Genomic DNA, 15866 nt, shown 5'->3' on the forward strand with positions numbered 1-15866 from the left:
TACTTGACAAAAATGTTGTTTATCTTTACTGGAACACAATTGTCTTTTGGAGGGAAGATAATAAAATAGGTCTTTCCAAAACCTAAAGCGGTAAGACTTTCCCCTTTTAGTGAGTCACTAGAACTTCTAATTATGTCAACGTCTTCCTCTGACAAAAAGCAGGTATCAAAATAAAGTTATAAATGGAACAAATCTTCTATAGATCCAAAGCCAGCCCCTTGCTGAGACTAGCAAGCTTCTAGTCTCTAGGCTTTTTAAAAAAGTTACCTTTTTTCCTCTTAAATATTTCAAAAACACCCATTATTTTGAACATACAGGTTACAAATAAATATATAACAGTCTCAGTCCTCAAATGTCAGCAATATTCTCTCCTGTAGCTGGTGTGAAGGCAGGAACATGCCTCCATGTGTGGAGTAAAATTTCATCAGGAGACTCGAGGGACATTTCAAAGACTTGCTGGTGTTGCTACAACACTTGATGAAGACGCTGTTAACAGTCTCTCTATCCATCCAATTCCATCCGACCAACCCGATGTGAAGTACCTATCCTTGTCACACATGCGGTTTTAATTTTGACTAGGCTGATGCAGGCTAAGATGCCCCTTAAAAGCCAAACGAGAGAGTGAGAGTGCTATACTTACAGTTGCCATGCGAAATACTGATCGGCTCAGAATCTTCTGGGAAACCAGCCCCAGCGCAGCGTAGCAGTGTGAGACACAGCAGTAAGGCTGCTGGCCTCATAGTAGGTTCAGCGGGGAGGCTTACTTCTCTACTTCACCCTGCCAAAGAGCAAAGGAGCCTGCTTACTTCTCGTTTTCTCTTTTTCTGCAAGTCAGCTCCATTCAGTTCTATAAAATGCAATGGTCTTGAAGATAATTCAAGACAAAAGGCTTCTGTTTTCTGCCTTGTCCACAGTGAATTCATTGGTCATACTGTGTTACATAAAGACAGTGCCCAGAACCCTCTGGGCCCAATGTCACCTTGGCACCACACTCTTTTGCAAAAAGCCCCACTTCCTTTGACCAGGCCATTACAGGCCGCAGTGGCTGCAATCTCACAATTGTAAAACTCTGGATTTTAAGACTTATGCACAACTGCAAGCATTTTTTTTTCCTTTTCCTTTGCAGAGGTTTACAGAGGTCAAAAATTGCTACCTTCCATAAGTATTTCACTTGGCCAGTCAAGACTCTCTCAGAAATGTGATGACATGGTCAGTAGCGAAGAATGCTGATAACAGATAATGATCTGGATTCCCAGCTTCATTATAAAAATCAGAACGTATGTCATACTGTGACCCAATGGCACTATGACAGTATCATTCCTCTGCCTCTAGCATGAGGCACACGTACACACACAACACACACAACTGACCCCATTTTCTTATTTCTAATAGAATCCCTTACTTAGTTGAGTTGAGATTTTGACCTCTTGTTTGTCACTTCACAGTGACTTTAGGGCTAAATAAAAATTGCACAATCTATTTTGTATTAAAATATAATTATCCTCCCTTTCCCCTTACCTCTCTCAAGCCCTTCCCATGCGCCATTACTCTATATCAAACTCTTTTCTTTGAGATACACACACACACACACACACACACACACACACACACACACACACGCTGCTGAGTCTGATTAGTGTTACTTGTATTATATGATTTGAAGGCTGACCACTGTATATTAGGAGGCTCATCCCTGGGGAAGACTAATTCTCACGTTCTCATCAGGCAATTGTTAATTGCCTATAGTTCTTCACCTGGGCAGGGAGTCGGGGGTGGGGGTGGGGAGTGAGGGTGGGGAGGGCGTGTCACAACCTATTTTTAAAAAGAAGAACATCATTTCCGATTCTGTGACGAGAATCTGAACTGGCCTCTTAAAACATCATTGCTGATTTTTAGCAAGAGAATCGTATCTCTATGTGTTGGTTTTGCAGTGATACTGTTCTGCTCAGCTATATTTGGTTAAGGCAGCTTTTATGTGGAGCAAGATCCTTCTATAGCTAAAAAAAAAAAAAAAAAAAAAAAGTCCCAGAGAGCTGCTGGATACAGTGAGCACAGCCTCATGCCACAGTAAATACCACATCATTCTCAGGAGGATTTCAAATAGCATTGATGTATCAGGGAAATTAACGTAAAATGGGATATCATTTCATCTTTCCAGAGAAGCAGTCTTTGAAGCAGCCTGCCAAAGATTATCTTCTTTTTGAACAAAGCTATTCTGCAGTAGTCCATCAATCATTTAAGATTTGTGTTTAGAAACGTCAAACCTAGTAGCCTAAATGTCTTTGAAAGTTAATTTGGCAAACAAACTGCTAACTTACGCTTTCTGGAACACCATTTAATATTAGATACCTATGTCTCTTTTCTTCATGCCAAAAAAAGCATTAACAAGTCCTGGGTGCACTGTAGGTTATAATTTCACAGACACAGCTGGGTCTTAATCATTTCTTCAACTGAAAAGTGCACATTAATTAATTTGCTTTATCTCCAAGAAAAATCAAAGCGGGAAAGAAGTTGAGAGAAAAGCCTAAACAATTCTATATCTCCATCTCTGATGTGCAGATTAAAATAAAACTTTGAGTGATTACTCCTTCACAAAGGCAATCCACTCTGAGGAGACATAGCATGTATTTACAGGACAGCTAACAACAGGTCCATTCATTCCCTTCTTTGCCTGCACTCCCTAATCTGGAGCATCTGAACACAAAGGAAAGACGCTCTGAGGTCCCCATCTCTTCTCAGGAGCCCTGATCAGTATAACATTAAGGGGGAGGGGCAATCAGTAATCAGAGTGACTGAAATACAAACACAGCTCACATCAGTGGTCACATTTTGGGTGAGAACACATGCGGCAAGGAACAGCAGCAGCATTACCCAGGGTGGCACGAGTTCACAGCACGGAGCAGGGTAAAGGCGACTCAGAAAGAAAGCAGAGCCACATTCCCTTAGAATGTTGGGAAATACATAGAATATGCTTCTAATACGTGACTAACGAGCCTCTACCCTGCATCCACCTCTGCACAAATGTCCCATAGGCTCAAGACAAAGTCCCACTTTTCTTTAAAAAAAAAAAAAAGTGCCCACTGTCTGCAAGTTCAACTATGGATACTATTAGCTTGTGACTGACTGTACAGACACAACTTTTGACTGTTTTTGTAGACACAATGGAATCTTCCAGAATGTTCACACTAAAAGAAGGTTTTAATCGTAAGTGGTAGTAATGGGAAAAAAATGTCCTGAAACCCCTAGCAGTGGCCTTGAATAGAGGGAGAAAATAATGGTAGTGCTGGGCCTTTCTCCTTATGAACAAAGTTAGCTGCTATGAAGTCTCAGCAATCCCTTTAAAAACACACTTTCTACTGACATCATAGGAAGTTTTAATGATAATCAATAATTCACACGGTCATCATTAGAAGGAAGGACATGCTAATAGTGTGACTCTAGGCAACTCAGTCAGGCTGACTGGCTCTGTTTTGTCACCTGTAAAATGAAAAGACATTAGCCCTGAGGCTAAAACTGAATGTGTTCCGTGAAGATGGCGGGCGAGAGAGAGTGTGTGAGAGAGAGAGAGAGAGAGAGAGAGAGAGAGAGAGAGAGAGAGGGAGAGAAGAAAGGAGAGAAAGTAGTCTAGGATGTGCAGCACAGGGAGTGACCCTGCAACCATCAGGAAGCAGGGAGAAGAGTCAGAGGAGCGAATAGGAGCCCAGACTGAGGAGAGGTGCTAAAATGGAGAAAGGAAGTCATGTTCTGAGATTATGACAAGTCAGGCAGAAAAAGTTCCAAGCATCTGGGAAGCGTACTTTCCAAGTTAATCATGGTAACAGGCCCCTCTCTTTCTCCAGCTTCTCCTGATTGTTCTGACACAGTATGTGCATGGAGAACTGTAGACAATCTGTGTGCACATGTGTAGCGCTGTGTGTGAATAGGAGGGGTGGAAAAAGACCTAGCATCGACCTAGTGGATGCCAATGGGCACACTTCATCTGTTGGTGCCAAGAACCACCAGCATGCCATGCTACCTCGTCTCGACATCAGGGTCAAGCATAAGTCTGGTAAGTGTTTCTAACATGCCCAATGAGAGTGCTCTTGTCAGCATTTAATCAAATTCAGAGTTTAGCTGGAATCTTTGTGATTACAAAGTTTACGTCCTTCCTAGGACATCAAGGAAGGGAAACAGAAAAGGGTAAGGGAGGGTGTAGGTAGAAACTTCACTTAAGATAATAATCGAATACCAGTTGATGCATCTTTGCTTACATGGATAGAGTAGCTAAAAGTCCCTAATGGCTTCAGTCATAAAAATCCATAAACTGAATATACAGTAACTTTCAAAACATGTAGGCTCTCAGGCTCGTTCCATTTTATGGGCCTGTGATCACAGGCCTAAGGTGATGGAAAGATGCAAATGCTTCTCAACCACAGACTTAGGAGGAACTGATTATGTCAGAACACCCCTGTGTTAAGTGGGACCATTTGCCTCCTTCCTGCCTCCTTTGATGGTGATGTTTTAAAGTCAAATGTCTCATAGAAAGTGTCATTTGTTAAGGCTAAGAACAAGGCTGCCCGCTCCTGTGGCTGATAAACAGATCAGATTGGATACCTCTGAAGCCAGTGAGGAACCTTCACCTACACAGAGGGGTGAAAGTGAGTGTTTGTGCAGAAAACCCAGCTCATGGAATGCTGGAGACCCGTCAGAGATAGAAACTGCTGATTATCCTCACACTAGAGGAAAATGTAAAGCATTAATGAGTGCTTTACTGGTAGGTGTCCTTCACTGACCTGGACAGGCCTGCTTCAAGGACTTCAGCCTGAGAAGGAGGCTGCTGTCTACAGGATGTGGAGGAGAATGAAAGAACACTTCCCGAATGAAATTAGAAACAACCTGGGCCCATTGATTGTGGTGGAAATGGTCAGTATGCAGGCTTCGGGGGACCAGAAGGTAGAACCACCTGTCCTGGGATGCTTGCATTAAGAGCTAAGGTTCAAAGAAAAGGAGAGAAATCACTCTAGCCTCCTAATAAAGCATCAGCCTCTTAATACAGCGTCATCTCTCTTCTTCTCGGCCATTAACAGAGACATAAAAGCGCCCGTTTTAGAGGAAAGGGAAATGCCACAGACCTAACTTCAACACATTTTGGAGAGCAATGATGGCGCTCAATGGAGGGTTGTAATAAATATCGACTATGTATAATAGATTGTCCATTTCAGGCCTGAAACCACTGGTGCAAAGGCACACAAAGGCAGCTGTGAATTTAGCAGTACTTATAGAACTTATTTGTATTGTTTTTCCTCATAAAGCCCCATGTACGTCTATGATGTTTCAGATGGAAGAAGGCATGACATGATTTTTTTGGTTCTTCTTATGTACCTTCTCCTCTCAACCCCCACCATCCCCGAATATGCACCTCTGAGCCAGTGCTTTCAGTGGACTTCGCTTAGATGCTTCAGATAGAATCTAAGGGCTCATTCGGTCTCCACCACTGTAGTCACCATCTCCGCAGGCCTCAAAACACTGACACAAGCGATCTTGATCTCAGAAATCAGCAAGACCCAACCCTGTGTGCCCATGGCATGCCCAGCTTTTTGCCATCCCCATCTCTTTTAAACTTTAAAAATTATTGCTGAACTCAAATATCTGCTCCAGCTGCAGCAACAAACGCTCCTTTCATCTTACTGTTAAGAAAACCAAGACCCCGAGAAGCGGGGTCACTTGCCAAATGTGGATCTTAAGGCAAGTGGCAAAGCCAAACAGCAGTCGAGGGCTCCCTGCTCCTACGTGGGGCTCTCTCGACATGACGCTGCCTTCAGAAAAGGAGCCAAAATTCATTCATTTCTCCTTGGCTTATTGCCTGATGTTCATTTGATTTTCATCTCTCTGACTGTTTTCTACTAGAAGCCAGGCACTGTTTGGAGGCGCTGATGCGGGATGGGAACCCCGTGAATGCGCCCTGGACCTCTCGAGAGTAGCAGATGGGTCTGACAGCTCTTGGCATCGCACCAAAATAGAACATAAATGCAACAATACCTTTTCAAAAGTAGTTAAGATTTACCTTGGGTAGGGGCATTGCTGAGGTAAGTGGGGTGAGAAGACCTGTAGAAGCTTGGGGAGAGCCCAGGCAGGTTTGTGATCCTCACTGCTCTAAAGGTTCAGACAGTTCAGACATAAATACCTCACCAAGGGAACTATCGCACAACTTCATGTGGGTTGGACTTTGAGACACTTACTTTGGTCCAATTCTTGTACCAGAGGGAAATTTGCTTAAGGAAAGTCAAACATTTGTCCAATGTAATGGACAGATTTTCTTTTTTTTTTTCTTTTTTTTTTTTTTCATTTCAGTTAAAGTATTGTAACTCAGGATGAAGATTGTGTCTGATGGCATTCTTCTAAGGATGGGACAGAACCAAAGGGTAGAGGAACTCTAAGGTACAAACTCCAGATGTCTTTATGGATGGCCAGAGTTGAGCACATGGGTCATTTTACATCAGTGTCCCTAATTTTCTATACATTTTTTATTTTATTAAAAGGAACACATGTTAGGTGTGAAGTATTTTGCCCAGGTGCTTACAAGAGTATGTGCCAAATGACTTACAAAGAGCAAACTACAGAAACTCGAAGACTGGGGGGTTTTCACACTCTCTAGCAGTACACAGGGACGCTAAACTAAAAGAAAGCAACCACTGTGTTTGGAAAGGACTACTCTCTCATAATTTATCCTCTGTTTTCTCTGCTGTTAATAGAGACGAGAAACACATATTCCTCCCCCTCCCCTTACAATTCTAACCTCCCCAAGCTTTCCTCTCCCCGGCCTGCTGGAGGCCTGCTGGGCTTCCACGCTGAGGAGAGGTGTCCTTTCCTCATTGGAATCCACATCAACTTCAAACATGGCTCAGAAGAAATTCAAACAACCCGAGAAACAAGCCCTGGCCCCCATGACCAGTCATGAATAACTGAGACTTTGAAATTCTACAAACATGCTTCTAAACGTTTGTCTTTATTAAAAAGAGTCCTGGGATTAGAAAGAGTGCAGAGTCCTTCTTTTGAGGCTGGGTCCTCTGGTGCTGGCTGGGTCCTCTGGTGCTGGCTGCCTATGCCACCCTGCCTTCCGTTCCCTGCTCTCGCAATGAGCTCTGATGCTGTCCTTGCATGCTGAAAGCCAAAAATAGAACTTATAATTGACTAATGGTTTCTGATTGTACAAAAAGAGACATAATATCATTAACAGGGACTGCTCCCTACGAGAACATCCTCCTCAGTAACGTCTCAATGCCCGCAAGAGCCTTTTAATGTCTTGGTATGTCTACACACACACACCCACAAACAGAACAAATGAGAAAGAAGCACCGTTTCCCAGATTTCCATACATTCCTTTGGATAGTTACTTCATTAACTTTTTTTTTTTTTAAGTCTGCTTCATGTGCTAATGATCTAGGTGAAATCGCAGGCCCACACATTTAAACCTATTATTGAATCAGGTAGGCACTGCCAAGTTTGCCTAAGTTAATACCAGTTTTATTGGCTGTGTTCATGTACTTTACACGTAAAACAGTGACTCATGAGGTTGGCTGTATTGACTGAGAGCAAAGTAATCAAGGACTTTCCCAAAGGCAGTTATCAATTTGCTTTTGGGTGGAGGGAAAAGCTTTTGCTAGTTGCCCAAATTGGAGTCAACTCCAGTCACATCACTCCCTAAAATGTTCGCTTATTATTTATTATTTTAAATAAGTCCTACCTTCAAAATCAATCATGATTCCCAAACATCCGGAATAAATGGTACCTTTAGGCTAATGAAAGGAAACTCCAGGAAGCTGGGGCTTTGTTTACATGTCTCCACTACCTCATGATGTGCTTCTCTTCACAGGTGACTGAGGGGTCAGCGCGCAGATCAAGACTTACTGTCCTGTTTATTAGAAAGTGACAGAGCGCGTCGAGGTGGTCAGCACCTGGACAAACCATTTCGGCATTGCAAACTGTTTTTAAAACTGTCTCAACACTCCCTAAGTTTAAAAGAAAACAAGATGCCTTTCACCCTACTCTGTCATATGTGGCATGCTTACTCTGGAAACACAGGCACACAGCCCAAACAAAACAAAACCCCCAAAGCCAAAAAGTTTTCCCTACTCATTTGGCATCACAATTTGACTTGAACTAGCATGAGGCCATTTGTTGACTGCCTTTAGTGCAAATATTTACATGTTTCACTACAAAACTATTAGTAAGTTTAATTTTGCTGCATATCGCTGTAGACCTTATTTGGGTTATCTGTCTCTCTGCCCTTTGTCTAGCCCCTGCTACATTTTAATCCTGAAACACATGTTTCCCAAGGCTTGAAAAAAAAATAGAGGCCTTGGAAGTAAGTGAAAACAGGGCCAGTAATAAGGAGGGAGACCTCCCAGGACAGGGCTGCCAACTCAGTTTTGGGAGAGACAGGAAACTCTCTGACCATCACATGGTCTCTTGTGAAGTCTCCAGAGAACTAAAAAAAAAGAAAAAGAACGTTTTAACTGATTTATTTTTCTAGTGTCGCATTATCCTTCGGGGCTAATTCAGTGATTAGGAATTGCTGAGTGAGTTGCCTTTTCCTAATTTCCTCTATTCCATATCTTTAATAACAGCTTTACAGCCTCCCCCTCCCTACAAGACAGCAACAGGAAAAGGCTTCCACTAAGTGAAGGAGGCTCACAGAGCGGATATCATCCTGGTGGGGAGGATTTCAAAGTGAACTGTGGGAAGCGGCTACTTGGCTAGGCTTGGAACCCCTCTGCTTGGGGGGAGCTCCGTTTGACTTCAAATACAAGTGACTCAACTTTCTTCCTTTGTAATAGGGGGTACATATCGCAGGCTTTTCTGTGTTGTTGGTAGTAGTTTATCCTAAGTAATGTCCATAAGGTCAGCAATTAGTAATCCCTTTCCCCTATCTAATAAAGGAGCAAAGGACTCTTCCAGTTGCAGGCCATGCTCTGAATGACAGTGCTTGACCAGTGGCAGCTTCTTTATTTCCCCAGTTCATTTTCTAGCACCCGCACCCTTCCTTTCTCTTCTCTCTCCCATCCCATCCGTTTTGTAAAACCAGAACTTATCGAACTAGGAAAGAAAAGGGAGAATTTGGAATTTTGGGTTTCCAGTATCGTTCCAGTGGACAACACGGGCTTAGAAGACACACATGCTAACTCCCTGTCTAGGTTACTTTTCTAGTAGGCTTTTTAAAAATATCCTCCGCCAAAGAAATTAGCTGTTAGTTTTTTAACTAAGCTTGAGGCAAATTCCAAGGATAAAGGCAAAAAGTGGCTATATTCTTTGCCAAAATATCACAAGAATGGTCTCTAGCTCAGTTGCTGCTTAAAAGCCTTGCTTTTTCCTGCTGTCTTAATCTGGTCCTCCACAGTCCACCTGGCTCACAGCACTGTCTTCCAGGCTCCGAGGATAGTCTGATAAGTTCTGCTTACAACAATCAACGGCTTTTCTAGTCCAAAGCCCCAAAGTTTTTCAAATTCCTCCAAAAACAAAAAACAAACAAACAAAATACATAGTTATGTATCTACAATTGTCACAGCCCACTTTCTGGTACCAACTTCTGTCTCAGGTGTTTTGTTGTTTGTTTGTTTTGAGGTGTTTAGCTTTGTTTGGTTTTTCCTGTTGCTGTGATAAACCACTATAACCCAGGCAACTTACAAAGGAACTTGTTTGAGGCTTACAGTTTCAGAGACTTAGAGTCCATGACGGTGGATCAAAGTCATAGCAGCAGGAGAAACTGAGATCTCACATCATGATCCATACACTGGACTCAGAGAGAGAAACTGGGAATAGCCTACAGTCTACTGAAACCTCAAAGCACACCCCCGGTGACACACCTACTCCAACAAAGCCATACTTCCTAAGCCTTCCTAAAGAGTTCTACCAACTGGGGACCAAGTATTCAAATATATGAGCTTCCGAGGGCCATTACCACTCAGTCCACCATTCTCCCTTCTTTTTCTGATGTGCCCCTCTACCCACCAGCTCATTCCTTTCTTCCCAAGAGAACACTGAGTATCAGGCACAAAGTAATCAATTTTAAAAATGTAGAAAAATGGAGGCAAATGGTTAATATTATATAACCTGGACATGAGGTTAATTACTGTAGCTCAAATTACCCGGAGAGACGATAACACGTGGTTATCACCAATTAACCCTTAAATCAAAAGGGGAATCACAATTCTTATAATTAATAGCACAACAGGCAATCACTGTAATTAGAATCTCTGCCAGAAAGCTCAGAATAGGAAGAAAGATGAAATTGTTCATAAGTTTGAATATGACAGGCAGCTCCTGAACTAATGTGCTAAGGGCCAAACCAAAGAGAAATGATGGACCAAAGAGAAAGTGTGTGTGGGACATCTGGCAGCCGAGTCCAGACCTGTCCTCCTCTTGCAGTAGGAAGATCCAAGCAAGCACTGGCTTGCAGAGGGTACAGATAAGGGCTCTGAAAGCCTGGGATCCCCTGGCTACTGGGAAGCGAAGGTACACCTGGGTTGTCTGGGCTTGCCCTGGTAAAAACAGGAGGGTCAGGACAGACAGATGGGACTCCACAGCTTGGGGGCGAACAAAGCATGAATAGCATCTCAGAAAGGAGATCGCCCAGGTTGACTTAGAATAACTAGAAGATTAAAAATAACAATATTCTTCCTGTTTAATTAACAGGGTCCCTGTTTCTCCACAGAGTAGGGAGAGAAGTCATCCTCAAGGGTGATGCAAGAACAGGTAGACATGCTCGGCGCATGCCTATTCAATTGTCTCTTTCTAGAAGCAACAAGGCATGAAAGAAAGGCTAAGCATTCTCCAGAATCTTCAATGCACAGACATACTGACACAGACACACACACAGGGGGGTGGGGGGGAGGTGTCACATGAAGCTTGGGTGAGATTTCCATTTGCTGAGAGTGAGGGGGAGAAGGCTACCTCTTCTTCCAAGGTAATGAGAATTGCTATCAGTGACGGTTCCATTCTTTGAAAGTAATTTTATTCCAGAGGGAACAGTAATTTTGTACCTTATAGATTACTCTCTTAGTGTTTGGAGAGTTACCAGGAAAAACTTGAGACAAACACAGCACCGTGCAAGTGTTTGAACACTGGACGAAGATGTCTTTCTCAATATTCAGTAAAGCGCAGAAGCTGCCTTTGGTAGCAGCTCACTTCCATTGCCCATCCGCAGATATGCTGCTGGAAGAAAAGGGGAGCTGGGACGACCAATCATGTACTCTGTCAGGATCTGGTTCTTAGAAAACCTCCTGACAACCACAGCAGATGGCATATTAGCGGTTGTAGCTGTATGGTAAAGGTTAAAAAGTCTGAGAGGCACCATCCAGGTCTCAACAGCATGCCCCATTGTCAATTCCTTATCTGAGACTATAGTCCTCTTAATATAACTTTACTATAACCCAACCCCTCGCCATCCAGATTTATACTAGAGCTATTGAGTTAGTCTTCCTTCAATTTAATCTCTATACAATAAGTGATAGTCAGAAGGAAGGAAGGAAGGAAAGAAGGAAGGAAAACAACAACAGAGATGCCATCATGTCCTGCCTTGTACAATTCCTCTCATGGCTTCATATCCTACTCACAGCAAAATTAAAACCCCCAACCCAAGCACAGTAGATATTACCTACTCCCTGCCTCTCACTTTCCACTCAAAAGTTTCCCTTTGGTTCCGTCCAAATCTGTCTTAATATCCTCAAAGGCATGTGCTCTATACAGACTTGCTGTCCTTTTCTTTAGAAGGATCACACACCAGGGTTTATGGAAGTAGCTCACGGTCATTCAGTTAAAATATCAACCTCGTCAGATACGCCCTCCTTGACGTTCCAAAAGAGCTTCTTTCTGACTTCCTATTATTTTATTAGTATTTTTTGCAATAGATTTGAACCTATATTATTTTCCTATATAGTCTCATTTGCAATTGACTGTCCCTCTCTTACTAGAATATAATATGGTTCATGTGAGCATATTTGCTCTCTTTATCACTACCACCCCTCACTTACTGAATAATGAAGGGCCATTGCCCCAGAGATTTTTTTTTTGAAAAATTATTGTTAAAACAGAAAAAAAAAAAAAGAGCTGCCCAGCTACCTTGAAGACAACCGTTATGAGCAGAGCAATAAGCAGCGACTGTGAGAAAATGGCTTTTGCTGGGAATAAAGTAGGATTTCTCACAGTCCCAGAAACAAAGCAGGAGTTGCCCTACTCTAGGGTACAGCAGGGCCAGGTGAATAGAAGAAGAGAAGAAATAGTATCCAGGGAACTCTGGAGAAGACTTGGAGCCAGACTACACATTTATGGTCTCTGTGGAGAGTGGAGAGAGAGCTTGCTTGCTTGCCTGTGGTTCTTAGATCCTCTGACACTTCTTCTCCCACATCCTGAGAAAGCACTACTTACAGCAGGAAACCACAGAGGATCCAGCAAAATTGTACTATGGACTGAGAAGACTCTCTAAGCAGCTGTTTTCCTTTACTGCTGTTGATGAAATAGGCCAAGTGTCACTCACTTAGCTTTCCAGTCTGGCCAACATGTATGTTTATGGGTCAACAGTCTAAGCATACTTGCAAGGAGAGATGGCAATAATATATTTAGTAGCATGGGCAATAACCAGAGGTTGCTGAGGGTGGAGGCCTATGACATCTACATAATCCTACTCCATTTCACTCTAAGGTATCTCAGTCCTAGAGGGTGGCTGGTGTGTGGCCTTCCAGGGATGTCAACCACTGGCTTGATGCTGAAACTCAATTGTCAATGACAAACAGACCCCATGAGCTGATTTAACATCACTCTTGTTTCAAATCCCTTCCCAGTGACTCATAACTTTCTCCTGACATCAGAACAGCTGGGCCAGCCAGCTGGAGAGAAGACATACAGATGTTGCAGGCTGGAGCCCCAGGGGCTCTGAACTCTCTGTTCACACTGTCCTCTCAGACTCTCTCAGCGGGCCACGGTGTTAGGTGGTTTCCTCTCCCCACGTGGGTGGGAAGAGCAATTCTGACTGTCTGCTTTCGTCCTTTACCACACAAGTGTGTGAAACAATACACTGAAGCTCTTCTTGGTCTACAGTTTGAGGAAGTTTTATTTGGGGGAGGGGGAGGGGCATGTCTCTGGCCCAGTCCTGTGGAACGTATAAGAGATAGCACCCTGAGCAGGAGAGCCTCACACATACACCTCAGTTAGAGAATGTATGAAAAGCTGAGAAGTTGGGGGCTAGGAAAGGGAAAATTCTCAGCCCTGGTTTGGAGTAAATAATCTATTTTCCTGTGTTGTGCTAATATAAATACAAGCTAGTGGATTGTTTTAAAAGTATGAAATATGTGTGCAAAATCCTCAATCAGAATACTTGGCTTAGACAAAATAAAATCAAACACATTGTTAAGTAACTGTTGGTTTGATTTGAGTATCTTTGAATATTTTTAAATTTCAGCGTATGAAGTCCTACAACAGCTATAAGAGGGGGGCTATTTTTGTTAATGAAAATAGAAATGCAAGCCAAGATTGACTGAGTTTTAGGAAAAAATGTGTTGTGCATATTTGTTCCAATATGTAAGCATCTAGTAACTGTCTCTGAGGGAGGGGGACCAAGGGTCACAGGGAGAATGAAATACACTTTTTATGCTCCATTCTTTTATGGGATTTTGGAAGGAGGGGTGGAAATCAATCTTTCTCTCTCTCTCTCTTTCTCTCTTTCTCTCTTTCTCTCTTTCTCTCTTTCTTTCTTTCTTTCTTTCTTTCTTTCCAACAGAGCTATTAACTATATTCAAAACAAAATAAACAAACAAACAAATAAACAAACACCCAGCAATTCCAGGGGCAAACCTGAAATTTTAGCCCAATAATATCTGGCAATTCTCCACCCCCTGAATCCTTTCCCAGTGTGTTCAGCCATGTGTGTGCTATGAGAAGGGCTGCCCAATATAAAGTCTTCCTGTACAAATGTGGCCAACTGACAAAGGCGGAACACAGTGGAACCTAAGGCCAAGAACCAGTAAGCTCAAGGCAAATGCTCTCCATACATTTTTTTCCCCTAAAGTAAGGTTCTACTACTTTATCTGGACTTTCCCCTCTCTTGTTCCTGAATGTCTATTCTGCACAGACTCCCAGCCCATGATCTCTAACTTCATTACCTTTTTCTCATATACCTTCTGTACCAAAAAAGAAAGGAAAGAGATCCAATCCATCTTTGGAAATATACTCAAGGGACATTTGCTGCTTAGCCACTGAATGGATGTCCTTGCTCTAGTATAGTCTTTATCCTGGAGTGGCTCGGGGCTCCTGAGCTAAATATGGCAGTGTGGAAAGCTATTCATGGCATTGGGATATGAGCACCAAGAGTGTCTTCCATGCTAGCCCTCACCTGGGGAGGTGAGAAGAAAGAAGACATCTTGCCTGTTGTCACTTGTTCCATTCACAAGCACTGAAAGGGACTCCAGGGAGCAAGAAGGCCTCCTTCTCTTTTTCTTGGCTTCTCTTCACCATTAACTCCATGGCATCATTCTCTCATGCACTGTTATTCATGGAGTTCAAGGTCTCTCACTGGGGTAGGAAATGGCCTCTAACTCCAGTTTTAACTCCAACTTGAAACTTAGAGGCAAGGGATATCACTGAGACGTGGCTGTTCTCTTTCTCTTACACTGCTAGATAGATTACCATGTCTATCACCAAACATAAACATCTTTAACATGTTGGGTTTAAACCTCTGTGCCTTTGAAATTGGCCTGCACATAGGAACAGCTTGGAGAGCTTCTAAAAATTAAAGATGCCTATGCACCAACCATACCCAGAGATGGCAACTTAACTGGCCTGGGGGTGTGACCTGGGCTTTAGAAATGTTAGGAGATCCAGAGGGGCTTCTGCTAGAAAACAGATCCAGTTTGGGACCATCTAACGCAGACAGAGGGTTTCCAAACTCTAATTCTAATCCCTTCCTTTGCCAAGCTTCCAGCTACAGGCAGGGATAATTAATCCTGTGTCAAAACCCCATGCTTGGGCCAGTGCTTGGGCCAGCTTCGTGGAGAGGCTTTAAAACCATCTAAGTTTGTTTTGTGTCTACCTACCCTTCACACCAATCCACTTACAAATATAATTTAATCCATTAAAAATTACAGGGAGCCACAGAGAAACTTCTTTGCCAGCATGGGGCCTGCAAAGTATTCCTAATGTAAACACAGACAATAGGTGTGCTTTCTCTTCTGACAGGGTTGAAAGAAAGCAGGCCTAATTAACCCACTCAGAATCCAGAGGAGTGGAGGTCATGTGAACACCGCCTTAGGAAGTCCATCTCCCAGCCTTATCAAAACTGCCTTTCTCTTCCACCATGCTCCCGTAACCTGGGAAATATAAATTCTGATTACTGATTGCCACATTGTTAGTAACTAACTATATATCATCAGGCACTGGTCATCGGTGTCAGTCCCGGCTTAATTATCTCAGCTGAAGGGAAAGTAACCCCACGAAAAGGCTGTTTTCCAATTAAAGCAGCTAGAATATGTGATTTGTCTCTCTGGTGATATCCGACTCACCGTCCCTCTCATGTTATTTGTATTGTGTTCTTTTCCTCATTACAAGCCCCGGAATTGTGAATCTAGAGCTCCTAGCAGGAGACACATAAATATCAGGGGGGCAGCTGTCAAGCACTGAAAGAAATCTTCAGCAGTCGCCACCAAAAAATCCTACCAGTAATTACAGAGCTCCCACCAGCCAATGGTGCAGTCAGGGTTACAGACTTTATGTAGAACAAATTATGTTCATGTGTTATCCTCCTATAGAATCTGGGTAAGGTCACATTGTGTCACTCGACACCTACATCACACACACACACACACACACACACACGACTTTTAGAAGTTCTTCAGCAAGAG

The 15866-nt window shown here is 42.9% G+C and overlaps 1 protein-coding gene across 2 annotated transcripts in view; it reads right to left on the reverse strand.

Annotated features, from left to right (window-relative positions):
- The window catches only part of Sema6a (semaphorin 6A), a 120894-nt gene that overhangs the window by 58448 nt on the left and 46580 nt on the right, over window positions 1-15866 (reverse strand). The window contains exon 1 of one of the 2 annotated variants that reach the window (XM_028777204.1): window positions 641-740. In XM_028777204.1, the coding sequence (XP_028633037.1) occupies window positions 641-740 (100 nt within the window). Of the gene's footprint in view, window positions 1-640; window positions 779-15866 lie in introns of those variants that run through there. The other variant, XM_028777202.1, reaches the window with a different exon arrangement.

This window comes from Grammomys surdaster, unplaced genomic scaffold (genome assembly GCF_004785775.1).
Source record: "Grammomys surdaster isolate TR1022 unplaced genomic scaffold, NIH_TR_1.0 278, whole genome shotgun sequence".
NCBI lineage: Eukaryota > Metazoa > Chordata > Mammalia > Rodentia > Muridae > Grammomys > Grammomys surdaster.